This window comes from Pararge aegeria, chromosome 25 (assembly GCF_905163445.1).
Source record: "Pararge aegeria chromosome 25, ilParAegt1.1, whole genome shotgun sequence".
Lineage (NCBI taxonomy): Eukaryota > Metazoa > Arthropoda > Insecta > Lepidoptera > Nymphalidae > Pararge > Pararge aegeria.
In genome coordinates, this window is record NC_053204.1 from 10,749,080 (window position 1) to 10,773,596 (window position 24,517).

The window sequence follows — 24,517 nt, forward strand, 5'->3', positions numbered from 1 at the left end:
CTCACTGTTTGGACTGGACGCCAATCTCCAACTATCCGTTACCTATTACAAGTTTGGTCTCTCTCGCAACTTGAGTCGGAGTCTCAATCTTCTATTAGGAGCGGAATCTTGGGACAAAGCTCGCGGTCCGCAACTCAATTACACGACCCAACATGCATATTGCTGTTGCGTGAGGAGAATATCTAGTGTGTCTCTGATCTTACAGTGTTAAAGTTAAGTTTTCTGAACGCATGGGTTTTGGGCGTTCGGGAGTTTTGTTCCGAATTATGTGATAGAGCGAGCGAGGTAACTTTTACCCTAATTTCGTAACAAAAACCAAATCGTTGTGTACATGGTTAACACTAATTACTAAATACATTAATCGTTTAAAAGCCCTGATCCAGGCATACATTCCAGGTGGTCCCATTTAAATTTTATCGAAATCGGTCCAGCTGTTATCAAAAATGTGTGTGTCAGCTCCGACGCACGACTGGAGTTTACTCCTTAAGTACGATTGTCGAAACATACACAAAAAAAAATTATTTAGCTAAATAAAGATTACTATTATACCATATGAAAGGGTAAATTAAAAATCCTGTGCAATTTATTCACACACGGCGGGAGTGTAACTTCTTAAAAGTAGCCTACGGGAGATTGAGGTGGATGTAGAGTATCAGAACTATTAGTATAAATGTAATATTTATTATTTAGTTTCCATGGTACCAAGAATAGGAAAAAAAAAATATAATGTTTTCTATCTTACTCTGTCCCATATATTTATGTGTTTAATGTATATTTATATTGTTTTCCTTGGTAACTTAAATAGGAAAAATAAGTTAATTAAAAGAAAGCGACGTTGCATGTTCGCGCATCACAGTTGCCGGGCATGCAACGTCGCAAGGCGAAGACGTAACGAGGTCATTCATTAGTAGATTTTATTTCTCGCATTTTTCTAATACCGGGTGCCTTATATATGAAAATCGATTCTTAAGGAGTAAACTCCAAAAATCAACAATAATGTAACCCAAAGTAGCATTTTTTTTTTTCTTTAAAGTTCCTGGGCGTATGTTTAAGTCAGTTTGTTTTCTAATTTATAAATAATTAATATATTATATTCATGTAGTTCGATAATATATGTAAATTACCACGTACCACATATAACCTATTTCCCTTCTAGCTCCGAGTCAAGTTCGCACCGCTGTCCGACCAAGGCGTTCAATAAGGAAACACAGTGAAACTAAATCTAAGTTGGCGACAAGGGAAATCATTGTCCACGTTTAATTAAAATTAATTAAATTCCGTAATTGAATCGCTGCGCTACTTTTGTCAGCTCAGTTTGTTGCAATGTTAATAATAGTCTGGGAGCTTAACGCTTAAACTGTCGTGATATTTACTAATTTAGCAACAGCTTGCAGGCGCATTATCAAACCCCAATTAGGTGGGCAAGTTGCAGGTTGCAGAATTTGGCAAAATAGGGCTTGGAGTGCTTGCCTTGATTATCACACCTAATCTGCCTAGTCAGCGTCCTTGACACACCTCTAAGCGCTAATACAGAAACACAACACAACTCTGAAATGTTTAATGTTTGAACACAAAAAAGGATACTGAATGGTGTACTTTGAAAATTAGAAAAATCCAGTATTTTCCGAGGCTCTTGCGCAAATAAAATTAAAATAAATAATCCATTAAAAGATAACAAGTGCTACAGCATTAGGTTAAACGAAATTAGCAATAAAACTAATGCCTTACGCGCGAGGACTTTTCGCCATTGACTGTAAACAGCCCGGTATATAAATCCATTGTTGAGACATAGCGAAGATCATCACTATTAGGTTAGGGCAACCTTATTAATTATCATAAAAACCCATTACCGGCCCACTACAGGGCACGAGTCTCCTCCCACAATGTGGAAGGGTTAAGGCCGTAAATCCCCACGCTGGCCCAGTTCGGATTTGTGGACTCAACACACCTATGAGAACGGTATGGAGAACTCTCAGGCAGGGTTCCTCGAGATGTTTTCCTTCACCGTTGAAGCAAGTGATATTTTAATTGCTTAAAACGCACATTACTTAGAAAAGTTACAGATGCGAGCTGGGATTCGAACTCTGCCCCCCGAAAATTAAGACAAAGTCCTAGCCGCCCTGGGTTATCACCGCTTCATAATTAATGCAAGTATCAAATTAGGACTAAAAACCAATGAACAAATTTATAAACAGTCAAAGTCCAAGTCAAAGTCAAAAATATTTTTATGCAAGTATTCATCACCTATGGGCCGGGCCGCCCATAGGTGATGAATACCTACATTACATGAGAATAACACGGTAGTGAGATGATGGCGCTAACCATATTCGTAAACTTAAAACTATAGCTACGAGGGTTTCAAACGCGTCCTGGTCTAAGAATAAGCCCACAACAAACTTAGCCAGGTGTTTTTTTTTTGTTATCACCATCTCACATTGTCATTTATAATTATTAGAAGAACATCGTGGTTAGAGCAATAATGCACACCCAAGCTTTTTTATCGATTACGTTGTCCTTTTTACTAAAATAGGACTTTTCTATAAGCTTACGAGTCAGTAGTAATCGTTCACCGGCTCTTAGTGTAGATAGCATATTGCAGTATAAGTATCTTCAATGTAACAATTGCATTTGAATGTTTAATTGGACGCAAAATGAGACACAGTTTTGTGTGCTGAGGTTTGGTGGTTTTCCTAAATTAAAATACACCAGCGTTTACTCTGAACAAATACTATAACATTATAGAAGTTTCCAATAGTTTCTACAACCAAGAAGCTATATATACTCCATATATCGTACCCCATTTTACTCTTTTAGTAACAAGTTATTAACTCATTACTGGCTCACTACAGTCATGCGTTTCCTACCAGAATAATAAAGATTTTGACTGTCAGTCCACCGTGCTGACCTAGTGCGGATCGATGGACTTAACACACCTTCAATGTTTTGGAAAACTCTAAACCATGCAAGTTGCCTCACCGTTAAAGCAAGTGATACTATATTTCCTTAAATTAAAGAAAAGTTCCTTAAAGATTCGTGTCCGGAATTAAACTCAGTCACCCCGAAAGACACACAGAAGTTCTAACCACTAAGCTATAACAGTGTACTCGGCTAACACTTTATCTAAAAAACGTGCCATCAAACTATTAAGTGTTCTGATACGATGCCAGTAAAAAGGGGGAGTACGCGTTTAATATTATTGCATTACACGTTATCCCGCTACCATCTTAGACTGCATCATTGGACGGCCGAGTGGCGCAGTGGGCAGCGATCCTGTTTTCTGAGGCCGTGGGTTCGATTCCCACAACTGGAAAATGTTTGTGTGATGAACATTAATGTTTTTCAGTGTCTGGGTGTTCTGTATATTATTATTTATGAATATAATTCATAAAAAATATTTTACAGTCATCTTAGTACCCATACCACAAGCTACGCTTACTTTGGGGCTAGATGGCGATATGTGCATTATCGTAGTATATTTATTTATTAATTATTTATTTATTACATACAGCCAGGCAAAATTGCAGTCTAAGGATATGTTTTATACGAAATATAAACAATAGTTATATACGTAAAATATTAGGGACTACGCGTCGATCACTATTTTATTAGTGACCGATGGGACCAGCGGTATCTCGCGGCTTCGTCCGCTTATAATTAAACCTTGAAAGATAGACATACGCTGCCGCGAACAACTTTGTGATACAAAGCGCACACAGCGGAAGCTCTCAAAAGGAAAGACTATTCATTGCTGCTACGCTCTTTTTGGTCTTAGCGTTTTTATATACAGCCTTTAGCTTCCCTCGATAAATGGGCTACTTAACACTAAAATAGTTTTTCAAATCGGACCAGTAGTTTTCGAGATATTCGCGTTCAACACAGACAAAGATACTAACAGTTCAACTATTAATATAAGAAATTATTCAAATTCAAAATTTCTTTTTTCACGTTGGCCTATCACAGGCACTTATGAAGCGTTCATACATATATTATTACATAAATGTAAGGGTATGGTGATAACTTCGTTCGCCGATTAAACCTAATGCTACGCGGGTTCCAAACGCGCCCTGGTCTAGGAAGAGCCCAGAACAAACTTAGGCGGGTAAATTTTTTTTTGTTATCATCATGATAACTCACAGTAAATTAATATTAAGCTATGAAGTTAGAGCAAATCACACCCAAAGCTTTTTTATCGTTTAAGTAATCGCTCACATTATAAGATATAAGATTTCCTTTCTGCGCTAACTTTGTAGCTAGAAAAATATAGACTTTGATATGATACCAATAAAACCCCTTTTAAGGGCCTGGGTGCGTATGGCGTAAGGCGTAAACGTGAACGCGATTTCTCATAGCTTTAGTTTTAATTTATAGTTTTTTCCATATTATAATTAGGTAATATATAACACTGTAATAAAATTGTAGCAAAATAAGTAAATCCCATGCCATGCCGCCCCGAGGCCAAGACTTTACTCTGTCAATAAAGATATATGATGTACGTAATAGGTACCTATGTGAACATATAATATGCATATTCAGCACTTCAGATGAGAGTCACTTGAGACGTTTTAATTAAAATTGTAAATTAAATCGCCGATGCCGTCCCTGCCCTCTCCTTTATGATTTTAATGAAGATATAAAAAAAATTGAAGCTTCATTTTACATAACTATTGAATGTTCACTTTTTTAACCGATTCATTTGAAAGTATTAATTAATACTCCAAGATTTACGATAGCCAAATAACATGATTTAAAAAACAAATAAATATGAAAACCTGGATAGCAGCTTCATTTTTGTGCCTTTTGGAGTAGAGACTTTGGGACCGTGGGGTCCGGAGGTTCCTTTTCAAAGAATTATCGAAAAGGGTTATCGAGTCTACCGGTGATCCTAGAGCGGGCAGTTACCTTGGCCAACGAATTAGTTTGGCCATCCAAAGGGAAGAAGGGTTCCTAAGATGCCAACATCTTAGGAACTGTGCCTCGCTGCGGTGGTTTCGAGGACGTTTTAGATTTTAATTAGTTTTTAAATAGTTTATTTAGGTTATAGTTATGTATTAATGAAAATTATATTTTACATGATTTAAAAATATATATATTTTTAGAATATATTCAGAGGCATTAATGAGGTGGAAGGGATGATAAGGTAGGGTAGGGGGTAGGTGTAAAAGAGGTTTAAACAGCGACACATTTGGCTAATTTTTCACTTTCTCTTGAGGATGCTCCGGTCTCCGGTTAGAGTTACAGTGCCGAAGATCTGTTTGGTGTGGAGTATAAGAATTGAAGAAATTATAAATTTCACCATACAGATTCTCCTGCTTTTCGCGGAGTATAGCAAATTAAGCTTAATTATCATAATCTATCTATCTACGAGTATATATATAAAAGAGAAAGTGTGTGGGTATGTTCCGTATAGACTCCGAAACGGCTGGAGCGATTTCAATGAAACTTCCAGGGAATCTCCGGATTGACCTGGTGAGTAATCTTGTAAAGTTTGCTGACGATCGGAGCACTCCTATTTTTGAACTGTCAAGCTGTCAAATACAGCTTTTATTTACTATGATGATATTCTATTGTTGGGTGTACATGGGTGTAGATAATGATCTTCACCCGCTCGAGCAGAGAATAGAAGAGAATGAATACGGAGAGAAATAAATGATTTAATATATTATGAGACTTAAATTAAAAATTTAATGATGTATGTTTATTGTTTAAATAAAATAAAGCAAAATCTAGCCCGGCGAAGCGGGCTGGGTACGCTAGTATATCATAGATTTACACAAAGTAACGGCTGCTTCTATCCAATATTTAAAAGTTCAGGCAATAACTTGGCAAGTCTCATTTCCATTCTCAAAAACCTCCCTGGCGCAGTGGTATGCGTTGTAGTTTTATAAGTTGACGTGCCGCGTTCATTCCCCGGCGGTATGAAATTTGAAATTTCCGATTTCTTCTGGTTTCGGCCGTGACTCTACCGGCAAAAACATGTCGCCATGCGATTAAGAGTCACGATATACAACGTTTAACCGATTTAAGAAAAACTTTTGAAAGGTGAATAAGTTCATACTGTAAAAAATATATCAACTGACTGCCATATTTTACATAATGTTCGCATCAAAACTGCCATCTACGTGCCTATTTAAATAGATAAATATTTAACTTTGACTTTGATATAGATGAAAAAATCTTTGAGTCAATTCAACTAAGCACGCCAGGGTCTTTACAAGCTTTTGTCTTTTCAAATGTGATAACGTTCAAAAATAGTTACAAAATCGTTGGACATCGAGCGTCCATATTGAATCTGGGAGCGTTTTAAATTCATACTCCCCACATGTCAGTCCGCGGATGAACACTGGGAGCCCGTCTATGCTTTCAGATTGAATATTTTGTTATTCATGCTGACATGTCAAATCGAATCGTTTCATACATAGAGAACAATTGTTATTTTTTATAGGCCGTACGAAATATATTTAAAAGCTTGGTAGTCAATGGGACCTGAAAATATTAATAAAAATAATTAAGAACAATATTTATTATGTGGTCGGACGATATCCGTCACCTCTACTATTAGGTGCTTAAAGCAATATTAAGAATATTAAATCAAAAGAAGCATTTATATTGTTCCAATTCAAAGCAACCGTTTACTTATGACAGCCCTATTGAAGATAAAAGACCAACACGCGCATAGTACCTGCGCTACGCGACGCGTACCTAAATAAAGTGACAAGAGTCACATGATTTTGCATGTGATGTTAGGGCTGTATGTGATTTCTTTCAGTAAAAGCTATGGCAATGGTTTTAAAAAAACTATTAGCATTTCGGTTTCACAGATAAGTAGCAGATAAAGTAAATAATTTACCTCAAAATCATCTGAAGTATTATTTCGGTTTTCATTTACACGTTGTGTATTTTACAAAGTGTCTATAACTTTGAAGAACTCCTTGTAAAAGTACATCCCTATCCCTACTAATATTATCAATGTAAGTTTGTTTGTGACGCTTTAACGCGAACCGTGAACTACTTTACCGAATCGAAACTACTGAACCGATCTTCATGAAACTTTTTTTTACATATTCTTGGAGGTATTAAAAATTTAAAAATAATATAGTAACTTTTCCTTGAAAAAAAAAATACGTAAGATAAAAAAATGTTTGTGAAAAAATCTCATATATGACTATAGGTGTAAACTATGTAGCAAGCAGTACGCTGCCTCAAAATTACGCGGGCGAAGCGGCAGGGCACTTCTAGTTACACTATAAAAGTACGCACAAGCCTAGCTGTTTCAACTAGTGTTGCCCAAATGCAAGAACAAGACGAGACTTAGCCAGTCTTGGTCTTGGTCTTGCGCCAATACACCTGGTCTTGGTCTTGGTCTTGGTCTTGCGCTCCCAGTCTTGGTCTTGGTCTTGGTCTTGCAGCAAGAGTCTTGCAAGTCTTGCAATTACCTATTAGTCTATTACTATTTATTAAAGTTTACTTTAAAAATCTTAGAAAAACGTATTAGAATTGGAACATTGTGAGCTTGAATTAACATAGCCATAGTAAAGATCAAGCAGATTAATAAATAACTGAAGATTTGATAAGAAATTCGAAAAATCAACTGACCTATATGTCGTTTTCCATGGAAGTAACTGTTTCTTAATAAACATTTATGATTTATAAGCTTACATTTGCTAAAACATGTAAAAAAACAAATTAATTACAATAACTTGACTGTATTTTAAAGAACAATACTTATCTGTCTAGAAAGAGATTGAACCCTCAACTTATAAGAAATTTAATAAAAGAGTTTTACGATTTATCATTTATTTGAATAAAAAATAAAATACAACACAAATCAACAGCTTTATCATTAGGTTATGATACTTTATATCAATTCTTTTGACCAAGAATTAATACAAAGTAACCATCTGGCTGACTCATCACTTAACCTATTTCTATGTTTTCTAATTACTAATGATGCTTTAGAAAATAACCTCTCAGCAGGTACTGAAGTTGCAGGTATTGAGAGAAAATCACGGGCCATTTTCGATAAAATCGGATACTCTGTCTCATGCGTCCTCCACCAATCTAAAATCACCAATCTGAAACTTATTTATTCTTTGGAACACCTGTAGGTACTCTTAAAATTCGAAATTATTTTGCATGAATAGTGTCAAATGTTATGATTTCGGCGCGGCGGCAACGATTGTTTTAGATTTCAAAAGAAGCCGCCGGCGCGTGTATCATAACCATGTACTTCCGAAAAGCGGCAAATTTCTTTGAGAAGTAAGTACAAAACCTTTGATGCCGCATTATCAAAGTGCCGATGGTTAAAACATAACTATGCATGCACTCAGTTTGATTTTAATAGATATTTTTTTATTCGCTATGTTTATGGTATTAGTCGTAATGCGCATAGGTCCAGTTTTTCATATTCTTTGATATAGTTTTTTGCGTCTCATAGAATTCCTAAGCGTACCTACCTACCTATACACCGAACTGTTACACCTAACTACTCCGTGAAATAGCGCTAAGTCCTAGCTGCAAGACGCAAGAGTCTTGCAGGCTATGTCTTGTTCTTGCTCAAGTCTTGCACGGTCAGTCTTGGTCTTGGTCTTGCTAAAAATACGCGGTCTTGTTCTTGGTCTTGGTCTTGCAAAAACGCAAGAACAAGACCAAGACTGCAAGACCAAGACTGAATTTGGGCAACACTAGTTTCAACGTTGGTAAAGTGTCTAATTTTACTAACTACATATGCTGCTGAGCTTAGTTTACTCGCCAGCGCCTCCATAATGGCCGACGAGCAAAAAAAGTAGCTTTGAAAGTGATGCAGCTTTCGCATACCGTTCCCAAATAATGTAACCCTCACGGCGGGACTTTGTCCGGTCAAAATTGACAAAATCCGATTTAAATAAAAACACTTCCCAAACTCCATTTCAATGAGGCAACTTTCCGTCAAAGCTTTGAAGAGAGAGTTGCTGAAATCTGCATTTTAGTTAACACCTCGTATAAAGGGAACTTTTTAAATTTTCGTCCCGCACCGGCCTGTGACGTCCTCGGAGTTGTTTGCAACTTTGTTTAGTTCAGTTTCGCAAATTAATTTAATTTTGATCGTCGTGCATAATGAACCGGCTTGTTTACTTTAACCGTGCATCGAGTAACGTCAAGTCTGTCTGTTTGTAGTGAGTCAATAACTGGTTCATAAAGCAGATTTATTTATTGCTATTTTTATGGTAATAATTGATGAAATCTTACCCGATGGTTTTATTTTTTATTACACTTATAGATTTTGACAACCTCCCCGGCGCAACGGCGAGCGCTGCGAATTTAATTAGGAGTTCCCGGGTTCAATTCCTGGCAGAGGCAATTCCGGAAATTATTATTTCTGAATTTTCTCTGGTCTGGTCTGGTGGGTGGCTGGTTACCACACTACAGCCAAAGACGTGCCGCTACGCGATTTAGTGTTCCGGTGCGATGTCGTTTATGACTACAATGCTCCCAAAATAAAATTAAATCTCACCTGGTGATGATGCAGTCGAGATGGTGAGGTATAATCGGTTTCTACACGACATCGTACCGAAACGCTAAATAGTTTAGCGGCACGTCTTTGTTGGTTGGGCGGTTCGGCCACGGTCGAACTAAATATCCCAATGGGGGGGTTTCCCCATAATCACCACGCTGGACAGACGGGTTGGTGATCGCAGAAGATGGTAGTTGTAGCACAGAGCACGCTGCTGGCCGTACTCCACCATATTCCCTTAGTCACCTCGTACGACACCCGAGGGAAGAGGACGAGTAGGGACAACTATATTCTGATCTTCCAAATAGGTCTAATATTCTAAAGGTTCAAGAACTATTTGATCTGGTACCCCCCTCTCCTGCATCCGTACTTGGTAGATATACCGCCGACGCGTGCGAAGCGCTTCGCATCTTCGTTTCTGATCCGCACCGCTAGGATCTGAAATGCCATTCCAGCTTCCATTTACCCCAGTGCCTACAATATGAGTACCTTCAAATCAAGTCAAATCGTCATTAATTTGTATTATTTGTATTATCTTCTTTAATTATATATATATATATATATTTATTTTTTATCTATGTTTATGTAGTGTGTCTATTTATTTTCGAATATATATGTATATATAATTTCACTATCCCGCTCTCTTGCAGCTTTTCTTTCTGCCAGAGGTTGCCTGTAAGAGATTGTTGCAGCAATAAGGCCGCCTTTGCATAAATACAATCCTTGTTCTTTTGTTTATTCTTTATTTTATGTATATTTTGTCGTTTGTGTGCAATAAAGTATTTCTTCTTCTTCTTCAAGAGTGAATAGGCATCATCTAGCGCACCATCTGTCGCTTTAAGTTTGACTTTACTGTTTAACTAATCCGACGTCATGCCACTGGTAATAACCAGGCCCACATAGTTTAGAATCACGTGAATAGCTGATAAGCATTCCTGGCACCAGCCAACAATAGTTATCTCATTACCTAACTAGGTCGCGAGTAATGCCTAGGTACATCGACCGAGCTGTCTGATAAATTACAAATCAGTACAATCCTGAATGCGCGAGTGAATTTGATTAGAATTTAACCCAATTTAGAGATTAGAGGGAATCTATAGGAAGGGATATTGGGTTATTAGATATTAATTACGCATTGCTGTACCTAAATTATTATTGCGCCTTTGGTCTAGTGGTTCGCATGTTTTTTCTATACTAAAATCCAAGGATCGATCTCGTGAAGTTGTTATTTTTTATAAACCCTTTTTTTTCGTTAGAAAGCAACGATAAGGTATAGATTGGAGTACGCTTGCCTAAAAAAAGCCTATTCACTCTTGCCTTGAAGGAACTCAACTTATATCTAGCAGGTAACACAGTTGCCGGTACGTATCAGAAACGTGGATAAAAAATGTTTCGTGCCACTCAACACGTCCACTTTCGGAGGGTCAAGTTCGAATCCTAGCACGCTCCCCTTCCTCCACTTTTCTAAGTTACGAGTATGTGTGTTTTAAGTAATTAAAATATCACTTCTTCAACGGTGAAGGAAAACATCGTGAGGCAACCTGCATGCCTGAGAGGTCTACATAAAGTTCTCAAAGATGTGTGGAGTCCACCAATCCGCCCTGCGCCAGCGTGGTGGACTTCGGCCTTAAACATTTTCATTTTCGGCCTGTAATGGGTTGATATGATGATGATATAAATATAGATCCGTAGATGAAGACGAACGTTTCGTTCATGTGAACTTGATATTACACGAGTACTATTCGTTATGCAGATGATAAGAATTCCGCCAGCGATCTCTTATATTGCCTCTATGAATAGATAAGGAGGGTTAGGTTGTTAGTCTGTGGACGATGCCATTTACTTAATACAATTTTTATCTTTGCAAGCCATTTTCTTATGTTGTTAGTATGGCCAAAGGATAAATAAACTAGTGGTTGCTCGGAACTAATCTTGCCTTTCAAGGCTGGTTTCTAAAAATATCTTTGAAAATTGAAGTAGCTTTTTATCAGTACTTAAGAATCATAATATCTTCAGCGTCCGTACAGAACATAATAAACCATAAAAAAGAGCCGTCTCGATCACGTCAACTTTCGAACAAAAGAAATTAATTAATTTGTTTTGGAGCCACGTATACTACGATAATACACTAGCCCCAAAGTAAGCGTAGCTTGTGTCATGGGTACTAAGATGACTGATGAATATTTTTACTAATAATATACATAAATAATTATAGTACAGGTAAAACATTCATGTTAATCACTCAAAGATTCAATGATTTGTTTATGTTATTATAATAATTTGTTTGAATATAGAGAGAAGCAAAGAGATTTTTGTATAGCATTGATGACATCGTAGGAAATAGAGAAAAATATGCCTCACATAGAAATTTTGAAAACATCACGGACTCATCGTTATTTCTGGCATATTGTTTGGATTTCGTTACATGGGTGTAGGATTTCGTCCTTTTATATTTCCGTTTTTTTTCAAAATAAACCGGGCGGAACATTCGATTGGACACCGGAATTTTTCCTGATATTTGATATTGGAAGCCGGAACAAATTTTATATAGTTTTTTCGTCTGATATTTACTATGGACGAATATTATGTAGGGTTGAATCAATTTTCCAGTTATTATGAAAGAGCTTTTACCTGCGACTTTGCCCGCGTTTTTTCTTATTTTAAAAGCATCCCAAGGAACAGTTATGTGGTAGTTAGAGCAACAGCAAGAGTCCAATCCTAATTAAGTTCAGTAACTTGATGCATCGATACTAAAGTAACCAACGTTTTTTCTTGCGATCTAGTTATTTTGATATTTGTTCATAATAATATAACGTAATTTAAAAAGAAAAACAATACAAATACTAGAAGCAAAAATAAACTCACTGTACAGTTAACTAGGCTACATAAAATAGCTAATTCATTCAAGGGACATTGCATATTATTTAATCACAAATTACCGAAAAAAATCTTTGAGATGTCTCTCAATAATTGGATAGAAGCAGTCGTTACTTTGCAGAAATCCATGATATATGAATAACTGATTAAGTCAATTAGTCATTGTAAAGTCAACATCTCCTGAGGATGCTCCGGTTTTGGAGAGAAACGTGCGTAGAGGGTACATTGCCGAAGATCTGTTTGGTTAGGAGTATAAGGATTGAAGAAATTATAATTTTTTTTTATAAACTTTTTGCGGATATAGCAAATTAAGCTTAATTTTCATAATATCTCTCAATAAGTTCAAAGTTCATATAAAACGTAAGCTTACATAAAAATCCTATTACAATGTTATTATTTTACTGTGGGCGATATCAAAAAAAATTACCCGGCTAAGTTTGTTGTGGGTACTTATGAATCGTTCATATATATGTCGGCAGGGGGGCCGGACATGATAAATAAAAGAAGCGGATAGGTCAGGAAAATAGTCTTTGTAATTCTATGAAATGAAGTGAAGTTATAATCACTTAGTTAATAATAACTAACCACTACTTTAATCGAGATAGGAATTATGCGAGATGGTTATCAAATATAAATTGTGGCTACTAATCCACATTTATAGTTGAGAATAATAATTAATTAGTTTTCCACAAATTAATTATCCAAAGCGTCTAGGATAAGCTAAGCTGTGCTACGCCAGAGGCAAGGCTGCCTCGCCACTGTAGTTTCGGTCCTTATATACGGATCGAAACGACTTGAGTAGTAAGTGAGTGGGGATAATGAACAATGCGCCAGGTGGCGAGAGCGGTGCACGTGTTGTTTACAGATTTCTGGCCAACTGCGTACGCCGGCGCAGGCGCCGTCATATATATATATATATGCTTATATAATTGTACGGGCATCGTGATTTTTTTTGTTATCACCATAGTCAATTAATATTTAGCTATGAAGAGCATATCCAAGTTTTTTTATATATGTTTAATTAATCTTTAATATTACAATAGGAGTTTTCTATAAGCTTACGTTTTTAATCAATATTTAATAACCTATTTTAATTATTTACCTATTTTAATTATTAATCACGAGGTCTTAATCGAAGTCCAGGTCGCGCCAATAATGGTAAGGTGACCTACCTTTATTGGCGCGACCTGGACTGTTACTATTGTGTCTTTTCTGTTAAATATTTTTCCCGGCTCAGTATGTTGACAACAGGAAAACAGGAAATGACTGAACAGAGTTAGTAAATGGGCGGTTTCAACCCCGTGCCTCGGTGAGCACGGAAAGCCGTCGGTCCCGGTTATTCTCACTTGTTGTAATAGTCGTGCATGTAAAGTGATTAATTAAGTAAGGTAATCTACGCTATGTAAGCATAAAAACTGTCATCGATGCATCATGAAATACATTGACGACAATACATTCCGATGAACACAAATGTTTTTCAGTGTCTGGGTGTTTACCTGTATATTCAAAATTCATTTATTTCGAGTAGGCCTAATATGAACAATTTTGAAACGTCAAGTCTGTTTGTTTGTACCACCGGTTTGGAAGGCAGTTTCTACCGAGAAGAAGCCGGCATGAAACGCAGTTGCTCTTTTCCAACATCAACAATTTACATTTTACATTATTATAAGTATCTCTGTGTATTATATTCATAAAGATATTCATCAGCTATCTAGATGGCGATGTGTGTATTGTCGTAGTATATTTATTTATTATTATTTTTAATGGCAGTAGTGATAATATATCATGGAATTCTGTAAAGTAACGTCTGCTTCTATCCAATATGCCATTGATTTGCTGTGCGTTTATGAATACAGAAAAGTTTGTCTTTGACTTTATTGTTAAAGCCCACCATCTCGCATTGGAGAAGCGTGGTGGATTTATCCTCTAAAACCGTCTCTCCTATGGGAGACGAGACCTGTGCTCGGTAGTGGGACTTTTATAGGCTGCAGATAATCTATGATATGACATATATAACAAGACTGTAACATGTAATAAATTTGACAAAAAATATTGTTTATTGTGGTCCAATTTAAAGTAGACCATTGCATGCCATTGTACATTGCATAATTTAAAGTGACTAAACTACACCTTGTATACTTACTTGTTGATTTTAATTTTTTTTTTAATTTTTACAATGCTTGAAAAAAAAAACACTATTAAAAATTTATAAGAAAAAACACCCACCCTCCGCTTGCGGGGCTTTTGAATGCCCAAGCAACCGGCGGTCAGGGCTCCAGAGTGAGGAACCTCCTCACAATACGCGCGTTTTCAAGGACTACTGCCTTCTGTATCCGACCCTAGGTCCAACAACCAAGCGAAAGCTTCTTAAGATGTTGGTCAAAGACTTGAAAGATTGAAAAGACGTCGGAACAATAACGGTCGACTTAACATTACATTGTATTATTATTATAATATATGTTTTACTTAAAATCCTCTAACTTTTATTTTACTTTAACTCGTTGTCGAAATAATTCATGTTTTGCATCGCTGAAAGCATCCGAAACCTCTCAAAGCTGCAAACGGCCACAAAGTGAGCTGTCAATAAGTTAGAGTAAAGCATAAAGTACGAAACAACTGTGGGAGGGGTGCGGCGAAAAATGCTTGAAGATTGAGCACTTTATATTTCACGTCGAGAACCCGGGCAATGCACGTCAAACAAAAACAGTGCTATTCTGTGAACAAACAGCTTAGCTTTCATCGGCTACGCAGCGAAGAAACATCCTGCCTTAGGTTGCCTGGCAGAGATCGCTACTTAGCGATAAGGCCGCCTTTTGTATCCTGCTTCATTCTTCATGTGTTTGTTCTTTTTTTGTCTCGTTTTTCTGAGTGGTGTACAAATAAAGAGTATAAATAAAAATCCTCCGGTTGTTGATATAAGCAATTATGATTTTACTCTCTGTTGCTTACGATATTGTTCGCTTTTATTCAATTTGAGAATGTACTGTTTTCCTAATGTGAAAAGGAGTTATACTTTGTTCTTTTCTTATCCTTCGCGATACAATCATCATCATCATCATCATCTCAACCAATTGACGTCCACTGCTGGACATAGGTCTTTTGTAGGGAGTTCCACAATGCACGGTCCTGGGCCGCTTGCCTCCAACGGCTCCCAGCTACTCGCCTGATGTCATCTGTCCACCTCGTTTGGGGCCGACCTACGCTGCGTTTACCGGTGCGGGGTCGCCATTCCAGCACCTTAAGACCCCAACGTCCATCGGTTCTCCGAGCTATGTGCCCCGCCCATTGCCACTTCAGCTTCGCAACTCGCTGAGCTATGTCGGTAACTCTAGTTCTTCTACGGATCTCCTCATTTCTGATTTGATCACGTAGAGATACTCCTAACATAGCTCTCTCCATCGCCCGCTGAGTGACTCTGAGCCTTCTTATGAGGCCCATAGTTAGCGACCATGTCTCTGATCCGTAAGTCATCACTGGCAACACGCACTGTTCGAAGACTTTAGTCTTCAGGCACTGGGGGATTTTGGACGAGAAGATGTCACGAAGTTTCCCGAACGCTGCCCATCCGAGTTGGATTCGGCGGTTTACCTCTTTCTCGAAATTGGACCTACCTAACTGGATCGTGTGTCCTAGGTATATATACTCGTCTACAATTTCGAGTGCAGAGTTCCCAACAATTATTGGGTGGAGCGCAACATGAGCGTTAGACATAATTTTCGTCTTGCTCATGTTCATACGAAGGCCCACCTGTTGAGAAACTCTGCTGAGGTCATTGAGCATCGCATTAAGGTCTTCCAGAGTCTCTGCCATTATGACTACATCGTCGGCAAACCGAAGTTGAGTGATGTACTCGCCGTTAATGTTGATGCCAAGCCCGTTCCAATCCAGAAGCTTAAAAACGTCCTCCAACGCAGCGGTAAACAGCTTCGGGGAGATAACATCTCCCTGTCGCACTCCTCGCTGCAGTTGGATCGGTTTCGTAGTCTGGTCCTGTATACGGACTGACATAGTGGCGTTTTTGTACAAACACTTCAAAACTTCGATGTACCGGTAGTCAATTCGGCATCTCTGCAGTGACCTTAACACAGCCCAGGTTTCCACCGAATCAAAGGCTTTCTCATAGTCCACAAACGCTAAGCAAAGTGGCCGGTTATACTCTTGAGTCTTCTGTATAACCTGCCGCAGCGTATGTATGTGGTCTATGGTACTGAAGCCCTTTCGGAAACCGGCTTGTTCAGGAGGCTGGAAGTCGTCGAACCTATTCGCGAGACGATTCGTAATGACTCTTGAGAACAACTTGTAGACATGGCTCAACAGCGAGATAGGTCTGTAGTTCTTCAGCAAGGTATTATCACCTTTTTTGAAGAACAGAACAACCACGCTCCTGTGCCATGCCTCTGGCGTTGTGCCCTGATGAATGACGGAATTGAACAACCGCTGAAGGACTTTAAGTATCGGTTTTCCACCCGCTTTCAGGAGTTCTGCTGTGATTCCGTCATCACCCGGTGCCTTGTTGTTCTTAAGTTGTTTGAGAGCCATACTAATCTCGTAAAGGCTGACGTCCGGGATATCTTCAGTGAAGTGTCGGGTCAATTTGGCTCTAGGGTCTTTAGCCAAACTTTCAACAGGCTTTTGTGTTGAGGTGTATAACTGTCCATAGAATTTCTCAACCTCACTCAGGATCTCTGGTTTAGAAGATATGAGACTACCATTGTCAGTCTTCAGGCGAGTCAACAGGCTCTGTCCGATAGACAGATCTCTTGCGAACACTTTCGAGCCTTTGTTGCGCTCAATGGCGACTTTAATTTTCTCAGTGTTAAAGTGTCGCAAGTCTTTCGTCTGCAACTTCGAGATCTGTCTATTAATACGCCGATATTCAGACGCATCTTTTGAAGACTGTAGTCTCATTTCTTGTCTCTTCTCCATAAGCCCGAGTGTATGGGCTGAGAACTTTTTGGTTCTATGTTTACGGTGGGTCTTAAAGAACTTGGACCCAACCGTATGGACAGTTTCCACAAGCCTGTTGTTAAGATCGTTCACAGAATCGCAGTCCAGGCAATCAAACCGGTTTTGCAGCTCCAGTTGAAAGCTCTCGGGGTTTTGGATATGAGCACGAGTAGGCCGGAGCGTAGACTTTACCAGTCTGACCCTTTCCAGCTTTACATTTATATTCAATGTGCCTCTTACCATACGGTGATCGCTCCCGGTTTTCACCCTGTTGATCACAGAGACATCATTGAATATATGCCGTTTGGTCGACATGATAAAGTCGATCTCATTTCTCGTCGAACCATCGGGGCTCAGCCAGGTCCATTTCCTGTGCGGCCGCTTTTCGAAAAAGGAGTTCATCATAAAGAGGCCCTCCTTCTCCATAAAGTCGGCCAGCATTTGGCCCCGTTCGTTCCGTTGCCCATATCCAAATTGCCCCACTCTCAGCTCTGCACCGCTTCGCTTGCCCAGCCTCGCGTTGAAATCCCCCATCACAACACTGTAGTAGGTTTTCGAGGCATGTATGGCTTTCGAAATATCCTCATACAATGCCTCTACTTCCTCGTCGGAGTGCGCAGTTGTGGGTGCGTAGACCTGTATAACCTTCAGGGAATACCGTTTGGTTATTCTGAGTACAAGGTACGCTACCCTGCTCGACACGCTTTCGACTCGAACAATGTTGTTGACAAGGGATTTGTGGACGATGAATCCGACACCACCTTGGGACTGTTGTTCGCCCTCCCGGTAGTAGAACAAGTTGCCGGATTTTAGGATTATCGTATCCTCCCCCTCTCTACGGATTTCAGATAAACCCATGATACTCCAGCGCAACTTGCTCACTGCTTCTTCCAGCTCGACTAACTTCTCATCGGTCCTCAACGTGCGTGCGTTATACGTTGCCAGGTCCAGTCGTCGGGTTTGGCAGCGGAATCTCTTCCGGAGATTCTTGACACCCCTTGCCCCGCCGTTACCATAACCGCTGCCAGAGCCAGGAATAGCGGGGCTGCCGGGGACTAGGGGCTGTGGCTTTCTTTTCTCCATTCATACAAAGATTTGCCCGGTAATGACCACGCTGGGCAGGCGGGTTGGTCATCGCAGGGCTAGACTGATCGCACCGGCGTCGCTGCTGCCCGACACCGGTCTGTGCCATTTATTCAGTCTAGCCAATTTGAAGTAGTTATACCGCCACTTGTCGGTCGCCAGAGCCTCGTCGGTTAGACGGCAGGGTGCACCACGTGCAGGTGAGGTTGGCATTTTGGGAGGCTGACTGGTACTAGCCTCCCCCTTACACCCCTTAACTCTTAAATTAGTAACCTGTCAAAGACTTTTTTTCATACCAAGTATGTTTCGACGGCGAGCTCGACGACTAACGCAGTGTTTTACAGAATACACGGCATTCTGCCGGAATTTAGGGATTCTGTTAGCAAAAGCAGCATAGAAGAAGAAAATGTACGGTTTGGAACAATAAAAGATTGCTTGTTTGAATGAAATGAAAATAAATCTGTTTATATTTGATTTTTTGTGTTGGTTGAACTTTTATAAGAACTATACGCACGGCTATTTGGGAATTTATAATTTAAGAATTTTCTCTTGTCCGTTCTGGTGGGAGGCTTCGGCCGCGGCTAGTTACTCCTAAACACTTTAGCGGTTTACTATAACTGGCTTACCCCTAACATCTTAGTCTGCTTCATCACTTACAAGCGCGTGAAATTAAATAAATAAATAAATATACTACGACAATACACACATCGCCATCTAGCCCCAAAGTAAGCGTATAAATATAGGCATAATAAGTCGTAGTCGTCGCTTTAGTCAATGGTCTTCTCGCGAAAACCTTCGACCAACACTTGCGTTAGAAGTTATACTTGTATTTGGCTTAACAAGATAAGAAACTTTTCAAAAAATTTATCTTACCCTTTATTCTACGTAGAGTGAACGACACTAACAATAGAAAAAGGTATTGTTTAAATTATTGAGAGTCAAATGTGAAACCTTTAGAAACCTGTTTAGAAAAACTAAAACGTTGACTATAGCTAACTTCATGGTGTCGGTTTTTTGTGACGTTGTGCGCGCGCATTTAAAATGTACTCTCACCATTTTTCCCTAACGGGCCAAAAGAAGTATGTATAACTTCAAAAATTACATGTTAAAGGTCGTTTCAATATGCTAAAATCTTTGGATTTGGAGAGCTCACGTTTAGCCCTCGCATAAAGGTACATAAACAATAGTCGGGCTATCTCATTAGCTATCTAGGTCACTTCTAATGCCTAAATCGAATGCACTAGCTGCCAATAAATTACAAATCGCTGCAATTCCGAATGTGCCAGTAAATTTGATGGGAATTAACCTATTAGTGAGGATTTTAGGTGAATTCGGTGCGGAATATTAAAATAGTTAATTAGTTTTGGAATATTGACCACTGAAATGTTTGAGTTGATATACTACACTATGTTGCGTAACCGTGCAGTGAATATGAATGAGATTTATATCGTTTTTGAAGTAAAACGTCTTTAGGCGCGATTGGGGAATAATTCAGATCTTTTTTCCGACGGAAGTATATCTCCAAGATATCAACTGGTAGTTTATTGTTTAAAAATTTCGACAGAATGCACTGCATACTAATGGCTGAATGAGGGTTCTGCATGTTCTTAAATCTGTTCCGTGCAGGTGTTTTTATTTTCTATACACGAACAAAAAACAAAATCTTAAAAATATTCACCGCGAGAGAGCTCAGATTCGATTTCTGTTTATTATACGGAAAGATCCAGAATACTGAGTGCTTGTTGTGTGAACAAGAAGGTATGGGGCTGGTTTATGTATTCGGTACAGTTTACTTTAAAGTAAATGCCGCTTTGACGTTCGAAAGCCTTTCAAAATATATACCAAATGCATGCTATTAAATTTATATAACATGCTGCATTGTCGCATTAGGATAAATTTATCCTGCAGAGCTAGCACGGGAAGAAGATAAAAATTTATCCCCAAACGAGGCATATAATTACCATGTCCACCTCCTAAATCCCGGGAACATGGAATAGGAGAAATTTTATTTCCGTTCAGTCATATCTATCATTTATTCTTTTTCTTTTTAAATTCTTAACAATGCTTATGAATAAAATGAAAAACACTATTACGAATTTACAAAAAAAAAAAAACATCCACCCTCCGCTTGCGGGGCTTTTGAATGCCCAAGCAACCGGCGGTCAGGGCGGCAGGGTGAGGAACCTCCTCACAATACGCGCCGTTTCAAGGTTACTGCCCTCTGTATCCGACCCTGCATCCAACAACCAAATAAAAAAAAAAACCGTTAATTATTGCACATATATTATTTGGATATTATTTCCACTTGTGCACCAGTGCTCTAAGATTTGATAAAGCTGTGGGAGAATATAATTTTTTATCCTTTCCCCAGGGATATAATTGTCTCCTGCCCATGCTAGCCGTGCTGTAATGACAAAATGTAAAATAGGAAATAAATAAATACATGTTTTTCGATGCAAAGAATACTGTTTAGTTTATAAAGAACTAGCTGTTGCCCGCGGCTTCGTCTGCTTTTTATTTTGTTTTTTGATGTGGCATTAAATTAAGTTGTAGATCTTAAAAAAAATTAAAGGATTCAGTGTCGCTAAGCCTTAAATGAGGCTGATGTCCGCTGAGGAGTCCTGTTCTCTATCTCCAACCACAGTTTGGGCAAAATTTAAAAACATATTAAAACCTCTATAGTACAAAAATAATTATTTAAATCGGTTATAATCCGTCGGAGTTATTGTGTAAAATCGTCAAACACTCATCCGCTCTCCTAAAGGAACCGAGCTTAATGACGGGATAAAAAGTATCCTATATTACTTCTAACATTTCCAAGAATATGTGTACAAAGTTTCATGAGGATCGGTTCAGTAGTTTTTGCGTGAAAGCGTAACAAAAAAACTTACATGGACATTTATAATATTAGTAGGGATAGAGACTCACTCACTCGTGACTTTGTCCGCGTTTAAGTCAATCTTAAAAGGTAGATGTATGCTGTCCGAGACTTTTTTTAGAACTATTAAAGGGGAACATCTTTGTGATACATGATTTTATTGAAACTGCAACCGTTTACGCAGCGCACGCACTGAAAGCTCTCAAAAGTAAAAAAAAAAACTTCATTTTGAAACATTACTCATCCGTGCTATGCTCTTATTGGTCTTAGCGTGACGATGTATAGCCTAGTCTAGTCTAGCCTAGTCTTCCTCGATAAACGGGCTATCCTACATTGAAAGAATTTTTCAAAGCGGCGTAGTAGTTCCTGGGATTTTCGCGTTCTAGTAAGCAAACGAACCAACTCTTTAGCTTAATATATTAGTTTTTTTTATCAAAAGGTTTCGGTTAGGTTTGATTTTTTTTTTAATATTACTAGCTGACCTGTGCAACTGTGTTGCACCAAATCGGTTATTACTGGAAAACACAAATAAAATGACATTTTCTAAAAATCAATCCTAGCTAGATCGATTTATCACCCCCGAAACCCCCTGTATATTAAATTTCATGAAAATCGTTGGAGCCAATTCTGAAATTCCAATTGTATTACTCACCTTCGAGTTTCTCCTTCCCGTTGAAGTACCAGGTGACCTTGGGCTGCGGCTTGCCTCCAGCGACCTGGCACGTAAGGTTGACCCGCGCGCGTTCCGCCAGTGGCCCGAACGTGCCGCCTTCAGACATTGTCGTGCCGTCACTTGTGATCACTTCCACCGATTTCGGTTTAACTGTAAACAAAGAAAATTGGTAATTAGTACTGATTTACTGAGTCGCGCCGGCAGGAGAAAATAGTTTAATGTTAATTTATTTATTCAGCCTAATCCGTAATGTTGCACTTATAATCATCAAAATATCAGCACAACGGGTCACCTCAGGATTATGAGGGTATATATATAAAAAGTTCAAAGTTTGTATTAAACGTAAGCTTATAGAAAAGTCCTATTATAGTATAAAGGACTACGTAAACGATAAAAAAGCTTGGGTATAAATTATTGCTCTAACCAGGTTGCTCTTCTATAATTTTAAATGACATTGTGAGATGGTAATAACAAAAAAAAAACACCCGGCTAAGTTTGTTGTGGGCTTCTTCTTAGACCAGGACGCGTTTGGAACCCTCGTAGCTTTAGGTTTAAGTTTACGAATATGGTTATCGCGCATCATCTCACTACCGTGTAATTCTTATGTACGCATCAAAAGTGCCATCTATGGGCATACTTGAATAAAGATATTTTTGACTTTGACTTTATATGAGGGTTTAGCATTTATAACCACATAATAATATATAAAGAGGATTCACTTTCGAATAAGCAATTATTATCCAAATTTCTTTTCAGAAGAAAATACTATTGCAATAAAGAATATCATTTTAAAATATCTAACCAATTATTTTACCCTTACTTCATAAAAACCTGCCCCTATTAGCGCCACCCTCTCTGGTATTACCCCCGTTACTCCGTCTTCCCCTTTACCTCTTGTAGCTTCTTATTATTAGCATTTTAATAATATTAAAAAAAAATACGCTAACGAGCTTAAGCTTCAAGTGCGCCTTGTCATTATTGCCATCGTTCGATAAGTACTGGCGCGTACTAAAGTGTTACGAGAAAAAAAAGAGTAAATTTGTACTATAGGATTATCTTGGAGATATCCCTCAATATGTTTTATGTTTTAATAAAATTGTAGGCCAATAATTTTGTTTTAACATAATAGACTTATATAAGAGCTTTCTGTTGCAGTCCAGGTAAGTACTCGTACTCGTAAAATCCAAAGCTTTTTTTAAATATATATTTTACGACAATACACCCATCGCCATCTAGCTCGAAAGTATGCGAAGCTTGCGTTATGGGTACTAAGATGGCTGATGAATATTTTCATAAATGTAATACTCATAAACACTTATAATATATAGATAAACACTGAAAGACTTCCATGTTCATCACACAAACATTTTCCACCTGTGGGAATCGAACCCACGGCCTCGGGCTCAGATAGCAGGGACGCTGCCCACTGCGCTCACCGGCTGTCATTATAGTATCATTAGTAGTTTTATACTAGTGTTATTAGTAGTTTTATATATCCTTACTTTGGCGTTATAGTCCTTACTTTGGCCACTAAGTCTCCACACCGTTAGAACCTTCCAGTTTATTCAGGGATAATGGCAAGAGGCCAAAAGAGATGACCATACCGTGGTCTATGAGGCGGGTTATGTTGTGGAATCTGCGTTGATGCGTTGGCAGCGTCCCATTTATCAGGCATGAGCCAAAATACTGGGAGAACTGCGAAAACTGCTTAAACTCCTTAACACCGTAATATCGAAGGACTATGTATTTTTGGCGCTGACGTTTGAGTCCTTGGGACGATGGTCATAAGTTTTTGCAGTAAAACTTCTCTAGGCGCTACTAGGGAGTAACTTAGATCTTTTTCTGACGGAAGTAACGCTTACATCTAGCATCTAGCCCCAAAGTAAGCGAAGCTTGCGTTATGGGTACTACTAGATGGCTGATGAATATTTTTATTAATATAATATACATAAATCCTAATGATATATAGATAAACACCCAGACACTGAAAAACATTCATGTTTATCACGCAAGTATTTTCCAGTTGTGGGATTCGAACCTGCGGCCTTGGACTCAGAAAGCAGCGCCGCTACCCACTGTGCCAGCTGGCCGTCTGAAATCGCTTTCTACCAACCATCCATCCATTTGTTTTGCAATAAATAGAATAAAAATAATACATACATAATATGTATATGACTTATGTATTGTGTAGTAGTACCACAGTTGAGTAGTCGTTTGTATAAGTACATATATACTATTTTGTCTTCTTTATATATTTTTACCGAGTGATGAAATTTTGATTCGCTCGGATCAGACATGCAAATAATTTCGAATAATTTTGGTTTAAAATTATTGTTTTGTAATAAAAAAACAATTGCACTTAATATATGGACTATAATTTTTAATCATAACTTTCCTTTTTTTTCGAAATTGTTTTCATATTATAGCGCACAATGGCTTAGCAATGTTAAAAACAATGAAGAAAAAAAATGTCTAACTGCAATTCTGCGTTACAGGTAACTTTGAACTGTTTTCTGTTTAGAATCTTTTACTTAATCGTGTATTCATTTTCATTTTTAAATAAAAAAAC

The 24,517-nt window shown here is 38.3% G+C and overlaps 1 protein-coding gene across 3 annotated transcripts in view; it reads right to left on the reverse strand.

Annotated features, from left to right (window-relative positions):
- Positions 1 to 24,517, reverse strand: part of LOC120634864 (hemicentin-1) — a 254,924-nt gene that overhangs the window by 99,725 nt on the left and 130,682 nt on the right. For all 3 annotated transcript variants that reach the window (XM_039905705.1, XM_039905706.1, XM_039905704.1), the window contains exon 3: positions 21,928 to 22,098. In XM_039905705.1, coding sequence (XP_039761639.1) covers positions 21,928 to 22,098 — 171 coding nt within the window. The remainder of the gene's footprint in view (positions 1 to 21,927; positions 22,099 to 24,517) is intronic.